At 32.5% G+C, this 27502-nt stretch overlaps 1 protein-coding gene across 1 annotated transcript in view; it reads right to left on the minus strand.

Annotated features, from left to right (window-relative positions):
* LOC129228428 (laminin subunit alpha-1-like) overlaps window positions 1-27502 on the minus strand; it is a 240754-nt gene that overhangs the window by 35176 nt on the left and 178076 nt on the right. The window contains exons 29-46 of the mRNA XM_054863107.1: window positions 26003-26127; window positions 25014-25028; window positions 24818-24938; window positions 23125-23262; window positions 22234-22346; window positions 21546-21671; window positions 21242-21435; window positions 19975-20117; window positions 19191-19298; window positions 18512-18623; window positions 17471-17621; window positions 15394-15592; window positions 11691-11741; window positions 10359-10519; window positions 7443-7581; window positions 6489-6594; window positions 2593-2709; window positions 1735-1911 (exon numbers count right to left, since the gene is read on the minus strand). Of these exons, the coding sequence (XP_054719082.1) occupies window positions 1735-1911; window positions 2593-2709; window positions 6489-6594; window positions 7443-7581; window positions 10359-10519; window positions 11691-11741; window positions 15394-15592; window positions 17471-17621; window positions 18512-18623; window positions 19191-19298; window positions 19975-20117; window positions 21242-21435; window positions 21546-21671; window positions 22234-22346; window positions 23125-23262; window positions 24818-24938; window positions 25014-25028; window positions 26003-26127 (2296 nt within the window). The remainder of the gene's footprint in view (window positions 1-1734; window positions 1912-2592; window positions 2710-6488; window positions 6595-7442; window positions 7582-10358; window positions 10520-11690; window positions 11742-15393; window positions 15593-17470; window positions 17622-18511; window positions 18624-19190; window positions 19299-19974; window positions 20118-21241; window positions 21436-21545; window positions 21672-22233; window positions 22347-23124; window positions 23263-24817; window positions 24939-25013; window positions 25029-26002; window positions 26128-27502) is intronic.

The following is a 27502-nucleotide window of genomic DNA, read 5'->3' on the forward strand; positions in this document are numbered from 1 at the left end:
TAGTAATATCTGAAATTATTGAAAGTTAAATATTGAGACTACATATTAAGATGTTACTTCCAATTATTAAACAAATGACTTTTTTCTTTTCAATAAAATGGTTAAAATACATATATGTATAAACTCTTTCAAAACCTAATTTACATCTTGATTTGAAAATAAACAAACATATTTGGATTATTTAAAGTTAAGACGGATTTCCTTATTTCCTCGGAAAGAAAACTTTTTGTAATACAATCTGGAAAGAACACTTTTACATTTAAAAATGCAAAAATCACTACAAAATAAAATCTTATTCATAATTTGAGAAAAATTAAAATTAAGAGTAAAATTCCCCAACTGTGATCAAGAATTTTCCAAAATTAAAATTTAGAATAATAAATAGTAAACGACTTTTGGTGCAAAGTAACAGTAAGAGAAACAATGTTATAAATGCACAAATTAGCAAAAGATTGTCGACATTTTTTGCAGGTATTAAGGAACTCCTTTTTTCAATCCCAAAAAATGAGCTTTTTGATGAAAAGTCATCCAACAAAAGCACACTTTTCTGAATCGAAAAAGGAGTTCTTTGAAACCCCCCCCCCTTTGAACATGTGTTTGTAATCTGTTTTTGGTTTGTGCATTAATAATCTTTCGTTTATTACTATTTCTTTGTAGCACAAAGGTGTTTATTCATTTCATATTGATTTTGAGTTTGTAAATTTCAATAACTGAACTGTCACTTTATTGCATTGTATCTTACCACATTAGCATATCTTCAGCAATAGAAATCAATCTTAAACCCTCGAAGAACGAGTAAATTTAACCCTTGTGCGGTCTCAGAGACCACTCAAAAGTTCATCCCACCAGCTCTATTTTATTTTCAGTCCAGTTGAATGGTTTTTCCCAATAGCTTTTTGTTTTGTAACCTTGAACACCTCCCTTGCTTATCAGTATCTTTTCGCAAGTGCATCTGGTTTAAATTTCATTGCATTCATTTTGGGCAGTCTGTGAGACCGCACCTCCACTTCAGTGTTAAAATTTTCGGCATTAGTAGACATATCTCTTCACATTAGAACCATGGATATAGGTTCATTTATCCTATTCGCGTTATGCAGAAGAGATGCAAAATACTCTAGATTAGGTTGAGAATTGTTTGAAACGTTTACAAAAATTACAGAATGATATTCTAAGGGCAATAAAGGCTGAATCATTCCTGGAAATATGGTGGAAAATATTAATAGTTAAAGGGCTGTCAAAATTTTCCCACAACGTGATATAATCAATTTTCTAGTATTAAAATGTCCTGTTTATATTAAAAACTAAACTAAAATAATTAATTGATAACAGATTCATTTTTATTAAGAATAGTAAATTATTTACTGCAGCATATGATTTTTCTCGAAAAATCATTAGGCACTTCTAAAATTTCCTCGGAAAAGGTATATTTCAATTTAAAATTCAAAAATACTTTTTTCCCGTGCTAAAAAAAGTGCAAAGAACATTTAAGAGAATTTACAGAAATGTATCTTAATTACACGATTTTAAAACAAAAAGAAATTGAAAGTTGAGCGATCTCTGAGGCCTCACGTCCCTTGTTATGTCCTACTTTTCCACCTCCCCTGTTACGGGTTAATAGTAATTTAACTTTAATCAAAATATTATAAAATTTAATTTTATTAAACTGAATAAATTTAATAAATGTTTAATTTAGATGCATTACAAAAGTTACTCTGGGAAAATAGAGACACTGACTTGTTTGTGACGTGTTGGATAATCCAGCAGGTGATTGTACCCGTAGACTTTCAAGCTTAGGAAATAGTTCTTCATTCAGTAAATCAACGAGGTCATCAATTTTCGAATGCACAACTACCATTTTCTTTTTGATAGTTCTATGCTCATCTTCAACATCATGGAGTTTATCACCAATGCCTAGATTTCAGGAAAGATATTAAGTATGGCAAGACAAAATGTATATAAAATCAGACTCTTAAGTAATAAGAGAATTTATATCTACTTTTCAACCGTAAGAATTTTATGAAATTAAAAACTTTTTCTTTTTTTTCAAAAAACAATTTTAGTCCTTACTTATTTTTGGAAAAATGAATGCCATTTGGCACTATGCTTTAGCAATAACGACACTTCAACATCAGTTGATGAAAATATAACTACAAACATTTTTAATGGCTTTTGTAATATTTTTTAAAAAGAATTATTCATATTTAGCCACACTGGAAATTACTGTAAAAAAGTAGAGTAAAATCAATAACTTAAATTTACAAAAAGGTTTGTTAATTAAAATATCACCTTATTTAATTAAAATCTAATAAGTATTCTTAATTATGTTACTCATTAGCAATACTCCAGAAAAAATAGAAATTTAAGCACTTTTAGGAAATACTATATTTATACCATAAGGATGAAAGTTAATATTTGTGACAAAATATTCAAAAATTTATTTAACAATGCATAAGTTATAATATATTTATAAAAATACAAAACAGAAGAAAAAGCACTAACAAGATTGATTTCAAGTTAATAAAGCTTTGTTGAGCAGTCAGATTTCCTGTTTTAAATTTCAGTTTTAATATACATAATCATTCAAACCAATACCTTTAGTCAAGGAATTTATATCCTTTTTGAAATCATCAACAGAAGAAATGACAAGCTTAATATCTTCAGAAATTTTCTTAAGAACTTTCAGTTTTCTCTCTAAAGATGTTTGAGCAGCTGAAGCAAAAATGATTATTATTGATACAATAGAAAAACTTTCTACACAAACAGGTTTTAATGTTTCAAAATCTAATGAGAAATTAAGAACAAGCACTCTAGTAAAGAAATTGATAAAACATGGTCCCCCCCCCCCCTTAACAAACACAGATTAATACACAGTAAAAATTCTCTGATACAGCTAAGAATGGTTATTTTTACCAAAAAGTGGGTCGGATTGAGGAATGGCAATGATAGAAGTTTCAGGATGAAGGAACAGACGAAATAACTGCTATTTAATATTCCAATATATTAAATAGCAGTTATTTCATCTTTTGCTATATAATTCCAATAAAATAATTTACTAGGAAGATTCTAAATATAAAATAGAAATTTCTTTGCATGAATATCAGTTTGGTATGACTTGTTAAGAACCAGGGCTACAAAGTCAGAAGGAAAATGGCCGACTCCAACTCCTGAAATTTTAGAACCTTCGACTCCAACTCTTTCTTTTCCGGCTCTTTGTCTGCAGCACTGATCGAGTCAAGGATTTGGGGAGAAAATGATTAACTCGAACTTTTTTGGAATTGTAAAGTTTACAACTTCTGACTATAATTCCTTCACCCCAAAATCAGTCTGAATTAGACTCTGACTTTGCAGCCCTGTTAAGAATAATGATAGGGTAAAATTTACAGCAATGATAGAAAAAAATCCCAATGAAAGTTTTTAAAATAGTCTCTCTTCTAATTCTCCTTCACTTAAGACAGTAGATACTAGGGGTTTTTTATGCAGACAAAAAGCTGTTTTCTTTGCAGAGAACAAAGTGTCTTGGCCCATGCACAAAAAGTGCTAACACTAACTCCCATCAGGAGTAGTCCTCAAATAACAATGCATAAAGCATTAATTCTACAGCAAAAAATAATCACTTCTTTAGAAAAACAGCCTATTTAGAAGAGTGACAATAAGGGTTTGCCGATATATATCAGTCAATATATATCATGATATAGATCACAATATATAACCGACATTTATTTTGAAAATATCATGATATTTTTTATATTTATTTTTACAACTATGGTATTTTCAATTTAAAAATTATACTAATCATAGAAATATTGTTCACTTATTATTAAAAATAACCAAAAAGTTATGTACTATATTTTTATGATGTATTAATACAGCAAAGTAATATTTGCTGTTGATGTCAAAGTTATGGGGACTGTAGAAAATGAAGAACAAACAAATCAGCTGCAAGAGGATCTAGATCATATTACAGAGTGGGCTGATAAATGGGGTATGGCTGTTAATGTTGGGAAATGTCAAGTGCTACATTTAGGGCATGGAAAAGAGTGTACAAGTTATTATTTGCAAGGTTCAGTCATTAGTCAGGCAGACAAAGTTACTGATCTGGGCACCTTAATAAGTCAGGATTTAAAGTTTAGCCAACAGTGCAGCATTGCTAGTAACAAAGCCAATAAGATGCTTGCGTTTATCAATAGATCTATTTCAAACAAATCTAAAGAAGTTCTTCTGCCCTTATATAGAAGTTTGGTAAGACCCCATTTGCAGTATGCTGTTCAGTTTTGGTCTCCTTATCTTAAGAAAGACATTAATGTATTGGAAAGGGTTCAAAGGCGGGCTACAAAGCTAATAAATGGACTTTCCCACTTAGATTATGATTCCAGGCTTAGAAAGCTAAAAATGTACAGTCTTGAGCAAAGAAGAGACCGAGGGGACATGATTCAGTTGTTTAAACTTATTAAAATGAAAGATGTTATGGGGCTGAAGTTTAGCACTGAAAACAGGACAAGGGGTCATTGTTTTAAGCTATTTAAATCTCAGGTTAACATTGATATTAGGAAAAATTATTATTTTAGCAGAATAGTGGAACCTTGGAACAGCTCACCGGAAGAGGTGGTAATGAGCAAGGGAAAAGATAGTTTTAAGAGGGCAATTGATCTTCACTGGGGATTGTAAATTGACTAGGACCAGTCTAGCTGGGCCCAGAGCCTGTTGCTGGTCGTCACTTTTGTATTTGTATTTGTATTTATTTTTCATTTTATATATATATTTTTTATTAGTAGTAATGTAACAATTTTAAAATAGGCAAGCCGTTTTCTTTCGGTACCGATTTCTCGTCTGTTTGTGAACCGATTTCCTTCATTCTTTTTTTGTTAGATAGCTATTGCCGAGTTTTATTGTCATCAATAAAAATTTTTGAAATCGAAAGCTAATTAACGGAGATATTAATAAAAAAACGCATTTTCGTCCTAAATGACTCTACCTGAACGGACGGTCCAATTTTTTCGAATTTGATAGGGTTGGAAAGGCTTTTAAAAAACACTCCTAACGAAAAAACTGTCAGGGCGCCCAAGGTCCAATAACCTAAATCCACTAGAAAAAAGTTATAAGCATTTTTTAGTTAGCAAAACTCAAAAGTTTTATTTTTACCTCTTTTCCATTGTTGAAATTAATTGTTGGAAGCATGAAACATTAAGTTTTAATTGGGTTTTTAAACCGCTCTTTTTACACGAAAAATGCATTTTAGCGCTTCGAGCTTGGTATGGTTGGAAAGCTCGTGAAAAATGCTTTGAAACACGTTTTACCCAGTTTTACCCCGTGAAAATCGAAACCGCTATGTTGGCTAGAAACAGCGCTAGAAGCAATTAAATGTTAGTAAAAATTCATTTTTATTTACTTTTTCACGTGACATATAGTAAGCGTGAAGAAATTGCTGGATAATATTGTGGTGTTGCCAATTCTCTCGCTTGAGCATAAAGAAATGAAATACTTGCATTTGCTTTTATTATTGAGGCTTTTTGGGTAACTACGGGCATTTGAAATATTTTCATTTCGATTATGTTTTCGCGATTTTAATCTTTACTAATAATAAAGCTGAAAGTCTCTCTGTCCGGAGGATGTCTGGATGTCTGTAGGATGTCTGATGTCAGGATCTCTGTGACGCGCATAGCGCCTAGACCGTTCGGCCAATTTTCATGAAATTTGGCACAAAGTGAGTTTGTAGCATGGAGGTGTGCACCTCGAAGCGATTTTTCTAAAATTCGATGTGGTTCTTTTTCTATTCCAATTTTAATAACAAAAAATCATAAGATGGATGAGTAAATTACGAAATTATCATAACGTGAAACCATAACATGGGCACAAGCCAATTGGCAAGATACGAAATTATTTAACGTGGAACCATAACATGGTTACAAACCAATTGGAGAGAAAATTCACCATACATTATTGGTAAATATACAGGCGAACCAAAAGACTTTTTAATTTTTCTATTACGGGCAAAGCCATGCGGGTACCACTAGTCATATTAAATGTGCCCAATTAAAATATTAAACGTTGGTCAGGAAAAAGAAAGAAAATGTCTTATGACTGTGCACCAACTAATGCATATTTTTTATTTTTGAATCATATAATTGTGTAAAAGTAGCTAACAGAAGAAAAATGAGTAAAACAGCTAATGCTAAATTAACTTCATTAATACAGACAAAAATGTAAAATGAAATATTAGATATAATTAATGAGAGAAACCTTAATTAAAGTATAAATGTAAGAAAATAAAACGTGAATTGAGGATGCATTTACTATTTTGAAGACTTTAGTTTGTACTGATTGTAAATATCGGCTATATATATCAAAACATCCAATATTTTTGAACCCTGGTGACAACAGAAAAGGGTTAGTCCTGAAGAGAGGTTTCACTTTATACATTTTTAATTCAAGACAAATCTCTATCATTTCGAAATTGAGAGTTCTAAAACACTAAAATATTGAAAAAGTACCTAAAACATCAAGTCTTTGTTCTTCTGCTTCTTCTTTGAGTTGCCTGCTTCTTTTCTTGAAAACAACTGCCTGGCTAGATATGGAGTCTTTACGGCCAGGTTCCGCCTATCAATCATACAAAAATATAAAATAAGTTCTGAAGTTAGATTTAATATTAATGAATCACAATGGCGACGGAATTAGTACAAATCTGGATACAGTCAGCTCTCAATAACTGGAAGTACCAAGCGACAGGCTAAAGCCTTGGAGTTACTGGTAGTTCAAGCTATGGGAAGTTTTCACTGCCTTCTCAAGAGTTTGGGATCGAAAGATAACTTCAAAATAATGGAATATTCAAGTTAGAAGGCTTGGAGTTATCGAAAGTTGACTGACAGTATAGTAAAAAACCCAAACTTTCAAATTATCCCTACAAAATTCTAGATTTTGAATAAAGTGGTCTACTTTGTCATTTGCTATTAAAAACTTTAAGACACGGCACACATTATACAAAAAAAAGGTTCTATCATTACCAGATTTTCCTTAAGCGAAAATTTTGACGCTTTTTCTAAGTGAATTTAACATGTATTATGCCTTGTTTAGCACATAAATAAAACTTATCGTCCCAACTATTCACTTATAACAGAATGCTATAAAAACATATAGTACAATTAAAAAGTATTCATTAGAAGCTAATTAAGTGTCACAACATTATTTTGATCATGGAAGTTGTAGGAAAAGAACTTAAGCAAAAGAAAAGTAAGCATTAAAATGCAATAACTCTCTGTAATAATTTGACATTTTAAGCATAGCTTTCTCAGAGTCATGATTTAACTTTCACTGCAATTTTTGAAAAATCAAAATGATGGTTTTAATAATTTTTTTCTCCTTTTTTTTTTAATTACAATTCTATGGTCCAACAATGGAAGCTCAATCTGCGGAATACTGATATGAATCAAACACAAAAAAGAACTTACCTCATAATAAGCTCGATCTGCAGAATTATAAGTTTGCAAGGCCACTTGCTCTGCTCCATCTATATTGTCCATGATATCGTCGTAAACTTTAGCAGCAAGCAATGGAAATTGAGATGCAATTTTAGATGAGCTAAAAAGACTGAAAAAATATACAAACCTTTAACAACCTTTTTATGATGCAACACTATTCTTAGTAATGGTTTCCATAAGCTTTCACGATATAAAATCAAAGTTGTGGGCTGTACTTATGTTAATAATGAGACAAGAAGAATCTTCGAGACTGTCCATAAATGATATCACTTTTTTTCATTGTATTTTGACAAAGAGTCACACTTCACCTCTCCTCTCTCCAGGGCCGCCAAGAGCCGAGGTGGGCCCCTAGTCAATTTGGTCATCAGGCTCCCCTCCATCCATAAGATTTTTAAGATTTGTACCACTCTGATTCCGAGCCGAGCCTCTAGTTTGAGACCAGGCTGACGATAGCCTCTGGTCGTGGGCTCCCATATGGGAGGGAAGTGGGGGATTGAGTCCCCCCCTTAGAAATTAGCACTTCCTTGCTTTTAGTACTTTTTCCTTTGCTTCTCTAGCCATTAATGAATAAGTTATTAAAAATTTCAAATTTTAATAACTCTAATCTGTACTGTAATCGATTTCCATGGGGAAAATATCTGAGGCCCCCCATCTTTAAAATTTTGCATATGGGCGCCCATGCCTCTCCTTGGCTCTGCCCCTCTCCCTTTTATGTCATGCTACATTACATGAACATAGTTATGATAAAATGCATGATGTCACACTTCTTGTTGTCTCTTCCCCCCTTTTCTCACTTTTGTCCTTGTTATGAACACATCAGCCTGGATTAGACAATAACCGAGCTGGAGGCAGATGTCATCAAAGCTGAGAGTGTACAACATATTGTCATTTTAGAGCAACAGTAGAATATCTTACCTTTATTCCTTGCTGGGATTAGATATCTTACTGTTGCTCTGAGGCTACAATATCTGATGGATGACATCTTCTTCCAACTCAGTTGTGGTCTAATCCAGACTTTTAAGCCCATAAGAAGAACGTAACTGCAGTCTCTGGGTGGCATAACCAGGTTGTCGGTATATAGCATGTAGATCTAACTTAGTCCTGGCTTGGGGAGTGGGGGGTAATTTGCTGATTAATAAAAGTTACATTCACAATAGAATTACTTATTGAGAAGTTTGTTACCAAGAGTAACGATGCTTATATGTTTACAAAGCAACATGAAATAAATTAAACTTTTACTAAGAATAACTGAAAGCATAAATTCAATGCATATAACCTAGTTTTAGTTTTAAACTATCATGGTTTTATATGATCTACATTAGATCTCCATAGTAAAATAACCTATAACAAATGCATAGTTAAACTCAATGAATTATCCATGAAGTAATTAAAAATTGTCCATGAAGATGTTATAATATTTCTTTCTACATCAAAGTTCCCTTTTCCTTTTTTTTTTTTTTGGAAGAGTCCATTTTGTTACATTAACATCCCAAATTTCTACAAATAAATTTTAGATCTTATTTCGCTGATATAGGTCTTTCCAGATGGCTCATACAAACATTAATTACATAATGAAAAATTTTAAAAAACACATCAATGATTCTAAGCATATGTACTGTATCTTACTACTATTATATATGCGGAAGTTTGTCTGTATGGATGTATGGATGGATGTTTGTAACTCTTTCACGCAAAAACTACTGAATGGATTTTGATGAAACTTTACAATAATATAGTTTATGCATCAGAATAACACATAGGGTAGTTTTGCCCCGTTATGGGGGGCAAAACTCCCCCAGGGGGCGATAAAACCCAATTTTCGTATAAATTCTCTAATATGAGGATGAAAAAATACTTGCACATATTAACATTATATATCCATTGAAAGCTCTGATTTTTTTGCTGAAGATGGCACCTGTTCCAAATTTCTAAGTTGAATAAAAAACGAGTGATGAGCTTTTTAGTTCCATGTTCGAAGGCTTTCCTCAACACAACATAGTATTTAGGGTATCATCTCAACTCCCTGTCGATAGCACAATTGTTGTATTGTTGACTATTTTTGCTTTTCGCCTGACTGTTCAAGGCTTTTCTCAAGCTAAGTTTTAAAGTAAGATTTTTTGCACAAGATAGGCAAATAATACATGGATTTGGCTGATTAGTTTCTAGTTTTACGCAACTTTGAGGCAATTGATGGGTTTTTTTTTTTTTTAAATTTATTTGTGTTGAGTAGGTGCTTGATCGGCCATCATTAATCTCGCCAAATTTTTTTGCAGAATCATTTCAATCGCTATGCCACGAGGGAATTTTTTCAATTGTCGCTCCTTTTGAAGCTAAAAACTACGTGAATACTGTTTCTCAGTTTTCCCCATGTAACCAAAATATCGCCATTTCTTTAATCTTTCTTTCTTTCTTTATATCACTTGTTAACATGTAAAATGATCCGCCAACTAAACTAATCAAATCCATAAACAGCACAAGTTTGCGCACAATTTCAAACACAATTGAAAAAAAATACTACTTATTTTGGAAACATTTTGGATAGCATCATTTCATGGTCGCCAGAAGTATCCCAGTATTTGGCAACACAATCTTTTCGATAAAATTAGTAACACACAGTTTTACAAAGTAGGGAGGGGAGAGAGAAACTTATCCAAGGTATCCCAAAACGATTACCGCAAATTTCGTAACATTTTAAATCACAGTAAGGGATTAAAAATTTTTACTTCAATAGCAATATAGAGATGATTTTAGAATACGTTCAAAAAAAAAGATCATTTCACATCAGAGGGGGAGAGGGCGTCAATTTTTTTATTCAACAGACTTCGATTAAGTTTTTAGCACGGGCATCGCTGTGCGGGTACTGCTAGTAATTAATATTTTACTTACTCTTGCAAGTATTCAGCTTGTTGTGTGATATGTTCTGCATGTTCAACGGCTGGTATGACAAATTTTTGAATATATCTGGGATTTACTCTAGCAAGAATACCTCGGTGATGCTCCAACTGCTGAGTTGCATTTTCTAACAAAAGTTGTAGTGGCAAAGCTTCCTAAAATAAGATTCAAAATCAGAGCAAATCTTTGAGAAAATGTTAATATTAACAACTTCACAGCTCGAACTCAACCACAGCTTACTCATAAAATATATACTTTCTGAACATTTAAGTTGTTACCAATCTAGAGTTTTTAGCATTAACAATGAGCGGTTTATTTGGCTAGTTTCTTGAGAATGGTCAAAAAATTTGGGGAAAATTTCCTCTATAATAACAAGTTGCAAAAATATTAGTTTTTCCATTTATTTTTTGTTAAATTATGTAATTAAGTTATTATAAGAGAGAACTTTATTTAATGCTCAAATATATAACATATGATGTCAAGGACACTGTTATTTAAATTAAGTAACTCATATAGGTTTGCTCAGTATGTGAGTTGAAAAGGTACTAGTTAGAACAAGAATAAATTTGAGTTGTTGATTTTCAAACTGCTGTCTATACTCATGTACAGATAGACTTATGTACAAGTGCTCTCAAACTTTTCTGGAGAAAGTTTGGAAAAAATTAAACTTTTGTGAATAGGTTGAATCACATTTCTTGGAAGATTTCTTTTCAAAGATATTTCAGGTTCTAAGCAATGATCTAGATTTTGCTTGCATAAGACGAGCTCAACTGGTAGCTACCAGTTAATGATCACGTGATTCAATCAACCAATCAACAGCTTAAAATGGTAGCCGGTGCGGTAACTGATAGATGATAGAACACTGCAGTTAGTAACCGGTTACTCACCGGTCGACCGGTGAGGTTCGTCGAACGCAACCATTGAGAACTTTGAGAGATTAGTTTCCATTTTCAAATAAATTTTTTTTGTCCACACCCTTTTTTAGTTTTTAATTTTTGTCAAAAATGGTTTGATTTACACACAATGCAAAAATTCTGCCATATCTACATAGTCTGCCACATATAATGGCAGATTTCTTTTTTCAATTAAAAAAAAGGAAAAAAAATTGAACTTCAATTAAAAAAAAATAGCATTTTAAAAACATTTTCAAAATTTTCAAAACAAAATTGAATTTTAAATATAAATTGAAAATCATACAAAGATTACAGACAAAAATATACACTTTTCGTGTATTAGGATACAGAAATGATGTATTATAGAAGGATGCAATTAAAATTTTATTGCTTATTGACTAATCACTTTTAATGATAAGAAAAAGAGAATTACCTCCAAAATGGAAGACACATTAGAAATGAACTTTTCAGCATCAGCAAGCAACTCAGTAGATGAATTCAAGCTTCCTACAGCCAAGTTTCGAAAATTTTCAGATAATAGTGTGTTTTTCTGGAATTTTATTTTAAATATCAGAAAAATTTTACTGTTAAATGATTAACACTTCAACTACCAGAAAAACAACAAAACAACCAACAGATAGCACAAAATAGATGCACTGAGAAGGATTTCAAATTAGAGTGGCTTTTATTCCAAGCATATTTTTTATCAATCTCCCTCTTTCTCTCATGAATATTTTTTTGGATATTACTTTTTTTTTTTTTTTTGGTGTTTTTTTCCCCCAGGAAAATAACCACTTCAATTTTTTGCCAAATGTTCCGACAAAGACAGCACTGAAAGAGTGAACAAATGTTTGAAAGTGAATGCTTTTAAAAAAGTAATATGGTTTTCTTTACAGGTAATGTAGGTTCATTCAATTCTGAACATATTTATAAACAAAATTGAGTCCGATGCAATAGCAGAGTTCAATAATAAATAAGAACAGCACAAAAAGATTTTTTTCTCCAGAAATTAGTTTTTTTGGTAACAGAGCTCTACAGTTCCTTGACTTTACATGAAGTACAGATTACACTATTGCAAAGGTCAATAGTACTTACATTGTGGTGACACAATCCGTTTTTTTTTTAATGAATTATTTATCAGTTAGTATTATCCTCCTTTTTCAATGGTAAGGTTAACCAAAAAGTAATTGAAAAGCATAATATAATTTTAGAAGGACCCATTTATATAATTTTGGTAGGTTGAAAACCTTTGGACGGAATATACAAGTTAGGAATAAAAATTTAAAAGAATAACATACATACTTTTTATATAAACTTTATAGAACTCATTATTAGTGGATTTTTTTGCAAAATGCCTTTTTAAATAAAATGATTTCAGGTAAAGTAGTGCTGCCAACTTGCATCTCGGCATCTTGCGGAGTTGCTCCGCAAGCATACTGAAACTTTGCAGCTCCGCAAAAAAGTTATTTTGCTCTGCATTGCCCAGCCAAGCATTTTCAAGCATGACATAGTGTTTAAAGCTGATTTTTATTTTTATGCTAATGCTTAAAATGATTACCAAAGCTTAAAAACAGTTTTAGATAAGTGGTTTTGGTTTTTTTATTGAATTTTATGCAAACTACTGAGCTGCTCCACAAAATTTCAAAATGTTCATCAAAATCACCACAGATGCTCCTCAAATTGCTTCTCCAAGGTTGGCAACCCTGCTAAAGTATCTATCACTCACTTAATATTTTTTGGTTTTACAAAACTTTTTACTTATCAATCCATTTGAATGTACCCATATCCGTGTTTCTATCCGTGTTTGCTAAAACAAACTGTCTTAAAATTATTCGAGATACATATACACACACGCAGGTACAACCCTCACAAAAAAACTACAGTAATTTCTAGAAGAAACGCCACGGCACTTATGTGTTTAAAAGTAAAATTTTATTCAGTTGCAGCTCTTCTGGCGAAGAGGCGTTTACGAGCGAAAAAAAAAATTCCGGACGCGAGTCCGAACGAGCAAGCAAGGGATAAAATGACATTTCAGGTTTCCTCCTCCTTAATTTTTCCCTCCAACTTATTCCGTGAAATAGACCTATCCACACCCCACCCCTTCGGTGAGATGGATTCATCAACACCTGTTTCAGCGGCCGCTTGCTAGGAGAGAGAGCATGACATTTTATGCATTCTTCCTTCTTCAGTTCGTTCATCGTTCGCTCTAGCTATCTCTGACTACACTTACTCGCTGAGCAAAAGGTGAATTCTTTTCCATCGCTCTTGGATACGATGGCACTGAAATGACATCGCAGCTACACTGCAGCCTTCAAATTGACGGTAATTTCTCGTGCTGCTGAAATTGGCAATAGAGCGGCCGGGAGAGAATTTGAGGTGGACGAGGAATGGATAAAGTAGCAAAGAGAAAAGGGATTTCTAGTTTACCCCATAAAAATTCGGCTGCAAGCCAAGAAAATGGCACAACTTATGAACATCGATGATTTCAAAGGTGGGCCATGCTGGTGCTATTGCTTTATGGCTCATCACCAAATTAGTGTTTGGTGTAAAATCACCACAAGTCAACAACTGCCAAGTGACTGGCAGGAAATGAAACCGCCTTCCTGGATTTTGTCAGAAAGTTGATTAAAATTGGAAACGTCACGCTTGCACAAGTGATTAACATGGACGAGACCCCTCTGGCCGCCCAGCGAACCGGACCAGACCGGTGCAAAAACTTTGTCAATCACGACGACGAGACACGAAAAGACATCTGTTACTTGCGTGTTGGCTTGTGCTGCGGACAGCTCAAAATTAAATCCTCTCTTAATTTTCAAGAGGAAAACTATACCCAAAGGGGATTTTCCAAAAGATGTTATCATCACAACCAATGAAAAAGGTTGGATGAACGAGGCCATGATGATGGAGTGGCTGGAAAATGCTTTCAGATGCCGGAAAGGAGCCTTTCTCCAGCCTAAAGGGGTATTAATTATGGACAGCATGCGGTTACACCTGCTGGATAGTGTCAAGCAGAAATGCAAAACAATCTCGACAACATTGGCCATAATTCCTGCCGGCCTGACAAAGATTTGACAACTGCTGGACTTATCTGTGAACAAAGCTTTCAAAGCTGAAATGCAGCAGCAGTGGGAAGCTTGGATGAGTGAAGGAATGTATTCTTCCATTGAAGGAGGAAAAATACTCCAAGCCTCCTACGAAGAAGTTGTGAACCGGATTTCCACTTCTTGGAACTGCATGACTAATAGAATCATAACGTCGAGCTTCAGCCAAGCGGGAATTTGTTGTTCCTCCGAAAACAACGTAATCGAGGAGAAAGAGGTCGATGACCCTGAACCTCACGTAGCGTCAGCTACAAATGTAGATGAGGACATTTTGAGACTTCTCAATTCAGACACTGAAAAGTCAGATTTTAAAGGATTTTAACAGGAATTTTTGAGTGCATTATCATTCATGTCAAAATGTGTGTTGTTTCTTTCATATCAAAATTTGTTTACATGTTGTATTTTTGTCAGAATGTGTTTGCTTGTATTGTGTTTCATGTTAAACTGAAAATATAATATCATTCTTTTCATCAATGCATTTTATTTACTTAATAACTACTGGTGTTTTATCGTTTCTATAAAGGTAAGTTCATTGAGAATTCAGTTTTTAGCTTGGCGAGTATGCGGCGTTTACAGCAATCTGGCGTTTTTGAGCATTTTATATTTTTTTGAAGCATTTTTTAGGGAGTGCGGCTTTACTCCAATGCAGCGTTTCGTTCGGAAATTACTGTAGTGAAAAGTGATTTAAGTTGCTCAAAATTGATTGGTTGTGTGTATTTATGTAGCTACATAAACATATATGAAAGTTATGAAGAAACCAGTCAAAACAAATTCAGGAGTAAATAAAACAGAAATTTAAGTTAAATTTAAGCAGGAATTTTTTTGTGAATACAATACATCCTTTACTTCACACAAAAAAGTAAAAATAATCTGAATTTTTTTTATTTTCTAGAAAAAATTTTAGCCTTTTTAAATCTATTTTGGCATTTCAGTCAAAATTATATTTTCTCAAAATAGGAAGTTAAAGCCTAGTAAACAAATATTCATCTTAAAAATAGAAATCAAAAACATTGACAATAAAAAGATAAGACTCACATGTATGTTGGCCACTATTTCACGATTATCACAGACCATAATTGAGGATTTCACAGAAGTTAGTCGAATTTTTCTCTCAATGAGATGAATGAAATCACTTAAAAGGTTTGTTAAATTGTTAAGTGTGTTTTCACCATACACGTATGAGTTGAAGTCCATAATTGCATTCTTCACAGCTTCAGATATTTGAGTTGCTTTTCTGAAAATAATTATAAGAAATTACAATCAAAGTTTATATTATAATCAAATAGTTAAATATTAACCATGTTGAATATTCCATATTAAGCAGCAAGCTACCACCCTGAAACCAGGATTAAAGTAGAACTACATGCAAGTAATGACAGCTCGGTTATCGCATCCAGGGTGAAACAACAGTCTATGGATGTGAAAACCGGGCTGTTGGTATATTGCATGTAGTTCCATATTATTTTCATTAAAAAGTACAAGGTAAATCAATACATGTTCAGTGTTGCTGCTGATGCACCAAAATTGAACAAAAAATAAGTCCATTGGTCCTGCGGAACGTATAAATTTGAGCCTCAATGTAATTAAAATAAAGTGTATATTGAAGATTAAATGCAAAGTAGTGAGGGTTTCTGAAATATCGTCTGGTACTTCTCTAAATTCTGAAATACTTTTAAAAACCAATCCAATTACCATTTAATAAAGAATGGTTAAAAAGTTATAGTGATAAAATCTTTTTTTTTCAAACTAATTGACTAAGTAACAAATAACAAAACTATAAATTTACAATGCTTGTATTATTTTATCCATATTATAAATATAAAGACTTTGCATTTTTTTTTCCTTCATTCAGGTGTAATTATTATGATTTCATCATTTTATATAAAAATAAACTCTCTGTAAACATTACAAAATAATATATAAGAAATAAGGAATCTTCTGAAAAAGCTGTTTGAAACTTTAGCAAAAACTAGTGCATGAAGATGCAAAAATGATGGGAGAGCTAGCTCTTCCCACTTAAATAGTGACAACACTTCAATATCTGCATCAGTTGCTAGGAAGTCGCTTCCCTGGAAGCTTCGACCACGTTGACACTGAAGATGGTCGCCACAGATGTGGCTGAAACGTTTGGAGTAGCAACATTCAGATCACGGTACAACAGCCCAGAATCTTACAACATTATTGACACCAGCCGTGAAAGCCTTCATTCTTACAATAATCACTGAGTTTGTTCTTTGTTAAATATGTTTTGCATTTCTTTTCTAGGTATCATTTTAGTTAGTAGAAATGTGTGCTTCAACACTTGGCTGCTATGTCTTTGTTTTTATAATGAACTACTGATTAACGTCAAACTAAAACACTTCTCACAAATTTTATTGTTTGCATGGTCTTTTTTCTTTTTCTCTTTTTTTTTTTTTTTTTTTTTTTTTGCAGTTGATTACTTACTTCACAAAGGGTTCGCCAACTTCACGAGCATTTTAAAGGGGTTCGCAAGGGGGAAAAGGTTAGTAGCAGCTGATCTAGAACAACTTTTACTTCTAATTAAGGACTTTTACAGATTTCAACAACACCCAACTGAGGAGAGTGAATCAATATAAAATCCTCTATGCATCATCATTTCTTAATACATTTGATTTTTAGTGGAATGGTAGGTAATGAAACTCAAAAGATAATTAAACAATATGATATTTTTCACTTTTTTGAGTCGGGACCTAAATCTGGAAAGTTAATGGCCCTGAGAATACTGGATTAGGGTTCTCATACTATACAAAGCACAGAGGTGGCGAGTGGGGCTTATAAGTGCAGGGCAAAATTTTTTTAGGAAGTTGAAGACTATTTTAGCCTATTTTGAGTGTCTGGCATGGATTTTCTCCCAGAAATGTTTCAAAATTGAGGTTTTAAAACTGAAGTTTTAAACAATATTTGCTGATGTTAATGTTTGGGTAATCTCACCCAGAATGTTTTGATATTCAAATCTAAACAATGAGGCAATCTTTGATGATGAAAAAAGTGGAGAGGCAGTCGCCTCCTCCCCCTCCCCCGAATCACTGCCAATGACAATACATATTTTTAACATAAACAAATCAACAACCATGAAAAAACAATAAATCACCTCATTTCTCTTTCAGCTTCCTCTCTAATTTCATCAATATCTCTTCTCACAATCTGTTGCAGGACATCCTCTGCATAGGCGATTCTTTCAGCAACTGCAGCCTCTGAGAAGTTTAAATTTGTACCTTGTTCTTGCAAACGATGCACAGAATCTAGCATTGAAAAAAAAAGTGACTTGTAAAATTTGCAGAAGAATGGCAATGAAAAATCAATAATATGCCTTATCAAAAAGCACTAACAATTCAACCTAAAAGCAAACCTTGCATTTTTCAATACCAACACACACAATGCATTGAATTTCTTTAATTTTATCAAATTGAGTAACCATGAAAATCTTCATGGGACAAAGTTATTTTCTGAGAAGAAATTTAATTTTACTTCCTTTCAGAAAATGATTTTATAAGCCTTCCTCTTGGGAAAAAGAAATTGTGACTTTACTTGAATAATTGAAAGCAAAGTATTAATTAAAATTAGTAAGAACAAACTAAACAAAAGAAAAATTTACAAAAAATTAGAAAAATTTAAAAAGTATTTATGCAAACAACAACTCAAACATTGACAAAGGAGGAAAAACTTTAAGTAAACTAACTTGGTCAAAAAATACTAATGAAACTGCACTCCTCAGCATTGGAAAAAAGCAGGGTGCAAAAACAATGCTGAGTCAAAGCATTTTACTTGTGAGCTCCATTTCACACAAATTTGCTCTCAAATAATTGGAAAACAATAAACATTCCTAATTAATCAAACAAATATTTTTCACAAAAGTTGTCTACAAAAAAATTCTTTCACAAAAAATGCTATTACTTTTATAATGCATTGTACACAGTGCTGTAGTTTAAAAAAAACATTTGGGAGAACTCACCTTTTGGTTTTTGAGACTCACTAAGAGAAGAGGTAGTTTGAAACTGATTTACAATATATTTACAATGAAAAACAAATATTTCAGGGGACAGCAGTCCCTCCCCCACCATCCCCTAAAAGCAGCACTGATTGTACATAAACTAACACAAATAACAAAAATATAGTAAAAACAGACACACACCAAAAATGTTGTTCCATATTTTGTCTAAATTCTTATACAAAGATTCAGCATCTTCCTTGATCTCTAAAGAATCAAAAGCAAGATGGGGAGCTCTTAAATTTAAATCACGACCCTGGAAAAAAAAATACACAAACATTATTTTCATGTTCATTTCATATAGGTAAATACAACAAGCTGATGTGTGTCTCACATGACTTTCTTTTACTCCAATTTAATGTCATTTTCCCATTATTAGTAATTTTAATGTGATTCAATAGTTTATGCTCTAAATATCACCAACAGTAGCCAAATTAAAACCAGATTTTTAAAAAAAAATCGCCAAATTTGTTGCCAAGTTGGCGACAAAACTTGGTGACCAAAAGACTGGCGATATATTGCCAAGTGCCCGCTAAATTGTAACACCACTTGAGTTTACATCGAAATTAACAATGTTTTCCCCCCAAAAAGGGGCAAAAAACCCCCTTAGAAACGCCCGAACGCAACCAAAAAAGGAGGTGCACAACTAGACCCCACTAGGAGTCTACATACCAAATTTCAACTTTGTAGGACATACCGTTCTGGAGTTATGCAACATACATAAGCACATACATACAAATGTATATACAGACGTCACGAGTTTTTTGCGAATACAATACTTCCTTTTTTGTAAAAGGAAGTAAAAATGAGTAAAAGAACTTACCCGAAGATACATCAAATCAGCAAGAGTTTCAAAATCAAACTGGGTAGAAAAGTTACGAGAAATATTCTGTGCAATGTCAATCACCTCAAAGTATCTTGAAAGAGATTTCTGAAATACAAACAAATCATGAAAGGTTAAATGCTATCTCAGTAAAAGTAAGGATTATTTTAAAAGTTCGTGATTATTTCTAGAGAGAATTAAAAAAAAAAAAAGCGTCTAAAAAGTGAATAGTTTCCAATTTGAACTGCACTAAAAGTGTGAAAGTTTACGAATTTCTCATTGAAATGACAGATGCATTTAAGACGATACAAAACATTGGCAAAAAAAATAATAATAAATTAACAAACAGCGCATTTTTCTGCCTGACTTTCATACAATTCTATTTTCACACGAAAATTGAAAACTAGTTACGGTGAAAATAAATTTTTGAGAAAAAGAGAAAAAACTTACATTTTACCCCTCTACATTTAGATGCTGCTACTACTGCATCTCTCACATCAAATGTTATTTAATATTTTTAAAAAAAAATTATTTTGGGGCTTTTTTTACATATGAAAGATATTTTAACTCTTTCATATGCAAAAAGAGTTCAACAATTCATAGAACTTAGTCGAAATCAATTCTTATACCAATGAGAATAGGTAAGAAAAAGAAAATAAAAATGAAAAAACAGAATGAAATGTTATTGTTTTATTAAAAACAATAAATTATTTTTATTTTAATCTGAAAATGTGTCATTTGAAATAAAAATGCGTAAACACAATACAGTGAATAAACAACAAACCTGTAGCGAGATTGTTTGATTGTCCAATTTTAACAATGGAACCCAGGCTGGAGGCACAAAAGATGAGAGATTAAATCCTTTAGCAGATTCAATCAAAAAATCAGCATCATTCAATAGAGGACCAAGGCACTCATCATCACAAGCTGGTAGAGTAAAAATCCATAGTTAGTATAGAATCAAGCTATTTAAAAACATGCTGTACAAATTCAGAGCAAAATTTCTGTCGAAATTTTTGCTAAACACTTAGGACCTCTGACACAATACCATTTTTCAACTAATTTTTAAACTTAAAGTTTAATAGTATCCTCACTCTTTTAAGTCACAGTAATACTACTTCTTTTTTTGTTGTTGTAAAACTCGTGATTTGAAAACAAAAAACTATACTTGATTTAAAGCAGAAAAAAGTATGGGTGCATAAATATCATAAGATGTGCTGAGGTCAGCTTACTTAGAAAGCAATTGTTTGAAAACCAAAGATTATTTTTTATCACAACACAATTTTAAAGATCTGCATGACAATCAATTACAAAGAAATGCCAGATTTATTATACATAACCGACCTATGGCAGAAAACCTTCAACACACTATTAAAATTCAAAAACTTCTAGAGAAAGCTCCCCCCCCCCCCCCATATACAAAAAAGAGAAAGAAAGAAAAGAAAAAGAAAACAAGTGATTTTAGTCGAATGATTAAATAAATAATAATAAAATAACATATATATTAAAATGAAATGCCTTTTCTAAAAAAAATTGTGCAAGAATTTCTTTTATGTGAAACAAGGCAACAATGATGATTGAGTATTTACTTTGTTCACAACTTCTAAAATCGTTTCTCTCTCCTACATTTTTGGTCACATGAAGTTTTTAAAATTTAACTCACAATTTTGGTTACACATTGAAATTAAGGCCATTTCAAATGATCCTCTGTCCATATTCTGATGGTAGTCTATTTAATTGTATTACACAAGTTCATGCCAATTGCACCAATTTAACATTATGGTCATTTACCACAAGTGGTCATGGACCACTTTATGGTCATCTTGAGCTAGCTCATTGCTTTGATTTATCAATATTGTCACTAAGATTTCCTAGATTCATTAGAGTTCGCAATGGAATAGATAATTATTGAATTTTTTATACTTTATAATTTTACTTCAAGATGCCAGAGAAACAATAGCTTGAGGAGAGGGTGGCTAGTATTCGCCTTTTGAGTACATAAAAACCTTTTACATGACAGCAAAATCAAGAACAAGAACATGTTTACTTACACTTGCAGCCAGCATCAGTAAGAATGAAACGTGCACTACACTGGGTACAGTCTCGCCCACTAATATCTTTTCTGCAATGACATTGGCCCGTCATACGATCACAAATACGATCCAAAGATCCATAAGGGTTACAGTTACAAGGCTGGCAACTTCCTCCTGACATTTCAGGATTGCCATAATACCCTCTTGAACATCTGAAAACAAAAGAAACTCTCAAAAGTTGTTATTTGAATCGTTAATAAAACAATATCAACCATTTAAAATGTTTTATCTCCTGCTGAATTATTACACACAACATGCCTACCTTTCACAGTTTTTGCCTTCATAACCAGTTTGACAGTTAGTGCAAGCATGGTCTTTTGTCTTGCCCATTTCAGTCTTGGAGAGATTTTTGAAGTCATGTATATCACTTTCGCAAGTGTCACTGAAACTGTGGCAAAAAAGAATGACAAAAAAGAATTAAAGCAACTGAAATTACATTTTTTTTTTTTACAAATAAAAGGGAGCAAGGAAAATAACAAAAGAAAAGAACATTGAAAGGTAAATTTAAAATAATAATAATAAGTATAAATCATGATTGAAAAAGAAAGTTTGGGAGAAAAAAGGATACTTGTGTAAAAGTTTACTAAGACATTTAATAGCAATTTATTTCTAACTTAAAGCCGAATTCATGTACTGTGAAGCCTTTAGATCACAAGACATAAAAAGATATACATTTAGTATTTGCTTTCGGAATCTCCATGCTTAAAATGCAATAACAAATGCCTGAAAAATAAATTCATCAAATACATCTCATACTTACTAATAGCTTATACATATTAAATTCCATAATTGTAATAACTTTTTTATCTAAACATGAAAGAAAGCACAAGTAATAGTCTTATGACTTCAACAATACACATTCTGAGGCATTCGTAGCAGTCAAATAAAAATGAGTTACTATCAACTAAAAATAAAGTAGAGAAAAAAAAAAAGATTGTCAACACATGTACCTGTTATTTGCAAGAGGGCATTCACATGGGCGACAAGGAGATCTCAAAGGGTCACCAAAATATCCTTTAGCACAAAGTTCACAGAAAGCACCTGTGGTGTTCTCTCGACAATTCTAAACGTTCCAGAAACGAAGCAAAGAATGAGAGCACATACACACTCAAATTTTGCATACATCATTTATATTGAAAATTTCCAAAATAAAGATAGCATAGTCAAACGGATCAAAAAGTGGATGGAGCGAAATGAAATAGTTCATTTCATTTACTCATTCAATCATTTATTAAATCACTTACATATTCATTCATTAATTCATTCACTTACAACCCTTCATTTATTAATCCACTTATTTATTCATCCATTCATTTATTTTTTTATTCATTCACTATTTCATTCATTCATTTTTTTCTCACATTGAATTATTTAATTGTTTCTTTGTTTATTGTCTCTTTATCCATTCAGTATTTATCTATTCTTTTATTTACTTATCCATTTGATCAAAAATATTTTAATAACCAAATAGACAGTATTTTATTAGAATAATATTTTATTTTTCACTTTGTTTCAATGCAAGTTATTGTAAAATACATTGGGCTTTCTTAACGTACTTTTTCTTCTCTTTTCAAAACAAATTTTCAATTTATTCATTGTGAAAAAGATAAGTTATCTTGGCTATTTCACTTTGCCCAACTTTCCATTACCATTTTTGGAAATCATTAACGGTAACACAGTATTCAGAGACCAAAAAAGTTTAGAAAGACAAAATATAGTGCCTTTGCTCTATATATATTAGTATCTACAAACATCAATATACAAAATTCAGATATATTCCTGAAATGCACATGAATCAAATGACTACTGATTCAAAATACAATTTAAAAATTCAAGAGTACCTGACAATGCCCAGTGTTTGGATCACACATTTCACTCCTGTTATTGCATGGGCACTTAGCAGATTCTCCAATTAAATCTATTAGTTCTTTACTTTCATTCAGAGATTTCATCTTTCTGTAGAAACCTTTGCCAGGATCCTTCAAATAAAAAAAAAATTGGTAAAGCACAAAACATCAAAACTCTTTAGTGTGTAGAAATGCACATGCATGCAGGTCAACCGAATCATTTGATTCTAGGAAAAAAAGTTTGGGAGGATGTTTACAGATGAGAACATTTGATAATGAGCTATCAAAATTAAAAATCGATTGAAATTAAAGTGGGGGAGGGGAGTTGAGTTAAAATAAAAAGCAGTGGTATAGTTTAGTTAATTTGTCAAAATAAAATGTGTGGTGATGCTGATGCTGACTCCAAGCATTCCTCAGGCCTATGCAAACGGGGGGGGGGGTGAAAGGGGGTGCTTGCACTACTTCAATCAAAGCTTATCTTAAAAGGAAACAACAAAGTTTTGTAGCTCAAAATTAGATAATTACAGACAAGTGTTTTGGGGTTTCAAGGAACCCCTTTTTCAATGGAAAATAGTGATGTTTTGGATGCAAAAACATCCAGTAAAATCTCACTATTTTGCATTGAAAAAGGTTCCTTGAAACCCTGAAACACATGCTTGTAGTATTCTGTAATTTTGTGCTATGAAACGTTAGGCATTTCTTTTTACTTCTCTGCACAAAGGCATACATTCTAAGCTAATCTTATTGAACAAAATAAAAGCATAAAATCATTGCCATTAAAGCTGCTGAACTGATTCCATGACTATAACTATGAATTGTCGTTAATCACCCATAAATTTATTGATGACTATGACCAAATAATTTACAACATAAGATAATAAAACCTAATGGCCTCAACATGTGGAAAGGGAGGGGAGCTAGGGGGTACCACAGCAGCATCAAATTTCAGGGGGCCAGGAGCATATGTCCTCCTTCTTGATTGACCAAATTAAAAACTTCAAACTATTTGGTATAAAGCATACAACACACTTCGACAAAATCTCTTTGGTTTGATAATCATAGCCGATCAGCATGCCACAGACATAATATTAAGTTGGAGATTTTTATTAGTTGGAGAGATCATTATTAATATGTTTCAGACTCCGTTGAAACACAGTAACTAAAACATACGTATACATGTGGTGTGTCAGTAACACAATACCACTTTTCAGAATAATGTTAATGTACACCCAACAACTCAAAATCATAAGGCAATGCAGGGATGACATTGCACAAACATTCCAGAATACTTGAAAGAAAATTGCATGCACATTGGTTTAAGGTTAGCATTGAAGTCAAGTAGGATCCTTTCCTTAGTTAATGATTGCATTGCTATCTAGTTTCAGTATTTGCTCAGGCTGCATCCTACCCCTCCTGGACATTCTGAAAAATATTACTGAGAAATCCTCTATATATTGCTTACACCAGGGTACTCACCCTCTCAAGGTTGATTATGCATTTTCCTTATTCAGGGGCCCTTCATGCTATGGGGCACCCCTACCCCTAAGAACAACCCCTCCCCCTCCAAAATGAGATTAAAAACCTTCAATTTAAACTTCCCTAAAAATTTGAATGGTAAAGTCTGTGCAAGGACTCCCCCCCCCCCCATAAACACCCCTGCCATACAGATAGAGATTAAAATACAAACCTGGCACGATAATCCACTGTACTCTTTTGGACAGTCGCACATTTCAATACCAACTGCAACGTATGGGGAAGCAGGAGTGGGTGACAAATGTACAGCAATTTCCATACTAATGTCTTTAATTCTAGAAAACAACAGAACATAGTAAGAAATTTAACTAACATATTAAACACAATTAATTTACAAGAATAGAACTCACCTTAAAACATTTCCACTGGAGGCAAAGTAAAAATATATAAAAAATGTTATTTACAGCAAAAAGTATATGATACTGTTGGAAATATTATCAAGACCAAAAAACATAAATAAAAAAACTAAAGAAAACAGAAAACAAGAAAAAAAAAGTTTTAGAGTAAAATACAAAGCAAATAAAATGCATCAGCGCAAACATCAAGTTGGAGATGAAATTGGAAAATAACGTTCATTACGAAAAGTATGACATAATACTTTTTGGTTTCATTTTAATTTTTAAAAACTTGTAATTTCAGAATGTAATAAGCCAAAAGTAAGCCTGCCTCCCTTATAAGCCTGCCTCCCTAAGTGGACCCTAACTTTTACCCTCATTTTTTGTATTAAATTTCTTGACTTGTATGCCAGGATATGAATATGAAATTAGAAATTGCAGTGCTATGTTCTGTGAACTCATAAAGTCATTCCTTAATCACCAAATTTTCAATTACACACTTAACATTAACGCAAAGTAAGGGTATGTTCATTTTGAGCAACAGGTTGCAGTGATTGGTTAATTTGATGATGTTAGTGGTCAGTGTAGTGAGTGTCCATAGGATAGTTTGATTAGTTGGTAGCTCTATAAGAATGTGACTGGTTTGTCACCAGTTAGCCAGAGTTAACCGTTTACTCGATTCGAACATACCCTGTATTTTAAACCATCCAATTCATTATTCATATGTTTTATTTAAATGTTCATCATACAACATATACATGGAATACACCGCCAGCTCAGTCAATTCCAGTCGAGGACTGCAGTTTCCTGCTTATTAGCACGCATCAGCCCGGCATAGGAGTAACTGAGCTGGAGGTGGAAAACATCTTAAGGAAGCCAAGAGTGCCAAACAAACTGGTAGCTAATACAGAATTAGCACTGACCATTTCTGTCTTAGCCCTGGCTGTAGGGCGGTAACTTACTGAACATACAACATATTTTTGATGGCAACAAATAAATATTACCTAACAATTTTCACATCAGCTCCCTCAGTAGCTCTAATCATTATATATTGAACATTTTGTAAAGCAAACATCATTAGCATTCTTGTAACAGGAACTTCAGGATTTTCCAACTGAGTCCATTCATTCTGAAACACAAAATTTTCTAATTAAAATCTTATTTTGCTCCCTCCCCTCCCCAGATCATGTATTTTAAAATTTATGAGCTAGTATTGCTAGTACAAACATTTCTACAGGAATCACAAAATTTCAGAGCTTTTTTTAGGTCTCTGTGATTAAATGCTCACAATGAAACCCTGTTCGCTATTTTTTTATAGTGTTATCATCAGTCTTAGTTTAATGTGGCTTAAGCAACGTTTTAATTTTGTCACAAAAAATGAATTCTTTTCATAAAAATAGAGCAGTGTGCAAGTAATTCCCTTTATTTATAGATTAAATAAAAATTAAGTAAATTCAACCTAAACGTTCTCAAAGTTTTAATTTGAAAGTTAAGAGAAAAAGCATTCAAGACACATCCAATGTTAGAGCAAAAAGTGGACAAAAAGTGAATGAATTCTGTTCAAATTTTGAAGTACTAAAACTTCATTTGATATTTTGATGTATCATTTCATTTTTATATACAGTTAGAGTTCAGCTAATCTGAGTCTTGGTAATCTGAGCTCTGCTTAATTCGGCATAGCTTAAACAGTATTTCCCCCCTTGCAAGTAAATAAAATTTGTTCCTAGATAAAGATTGTTGAGCCAGCAGTCTGTTTTCTAAGTCTGATTCACGATAGTCTAAAGACAAACAGCTTTAGATTAATTTTCAAACATTAAATAAAGTTGTTGCAATGTCATTAAAAAATATTTTATATTTTCAACTGTGGTGCGCACTATTATTTTGATATTTGATCTCTTTATTTTATAGTTGCATATTCAACTGCACATTTTTCTCTTTGATTTTAATTTGTTGTCTGCATATGTTTTCCGTAACCTTAGTTGATGTTGGTCCTGATTATCGGACTTGGCTGCATTTTAATAAATAACAGTCTGATGTTCATATCTGAAAAAAGTTCACTTGCAAAACTAGTATAAAAAATTTCCAATTGACTTTTTCTTTCTTATGTTTTAAGAAGCGTAAAACAAAGTAACTAACTGAAGCAGTAGTAATTACAAACTTCACCAGTGACAATCTCCAAATAAAATACAGTTCAGGAAATTATTTACGTAATGAACAAATTTTTGACTTTTTGTACAGTATGATTAAAATCGTACTGTACAAAAATGGGAAACAGTTGTGGGACAAAATGTAACACATAGTACATTATTAGGATCCCAAATTAAAAAGAAACATAACTGGTAATGGGGTCGTTTCCAAAATTTTAAAAGTGTTTTTTCTGAAAGAGCATGCTTAAAAATATAAGATCTGACCATTTTTTAAATAATTTGTTCAAGTTTAATATTTTTAAAAAAATACTTAAATCGGTGCCCTTTCATTGTTTACATTTCTGTCGTGTGACATCA

Source organism: Uloborus diversus, chromosome 8, assembly GCF_026930045.1.
Source record: "Uloborus diversus isolate 005 chromosome 8, Udiv.v.3.1, whole genome shotgun sequence".
NCBI lineage: Eukaryota > Metazoa > Arthropoda > Arachnida > Araneae > Uloboridae > Uloborus > Uloborus diversus.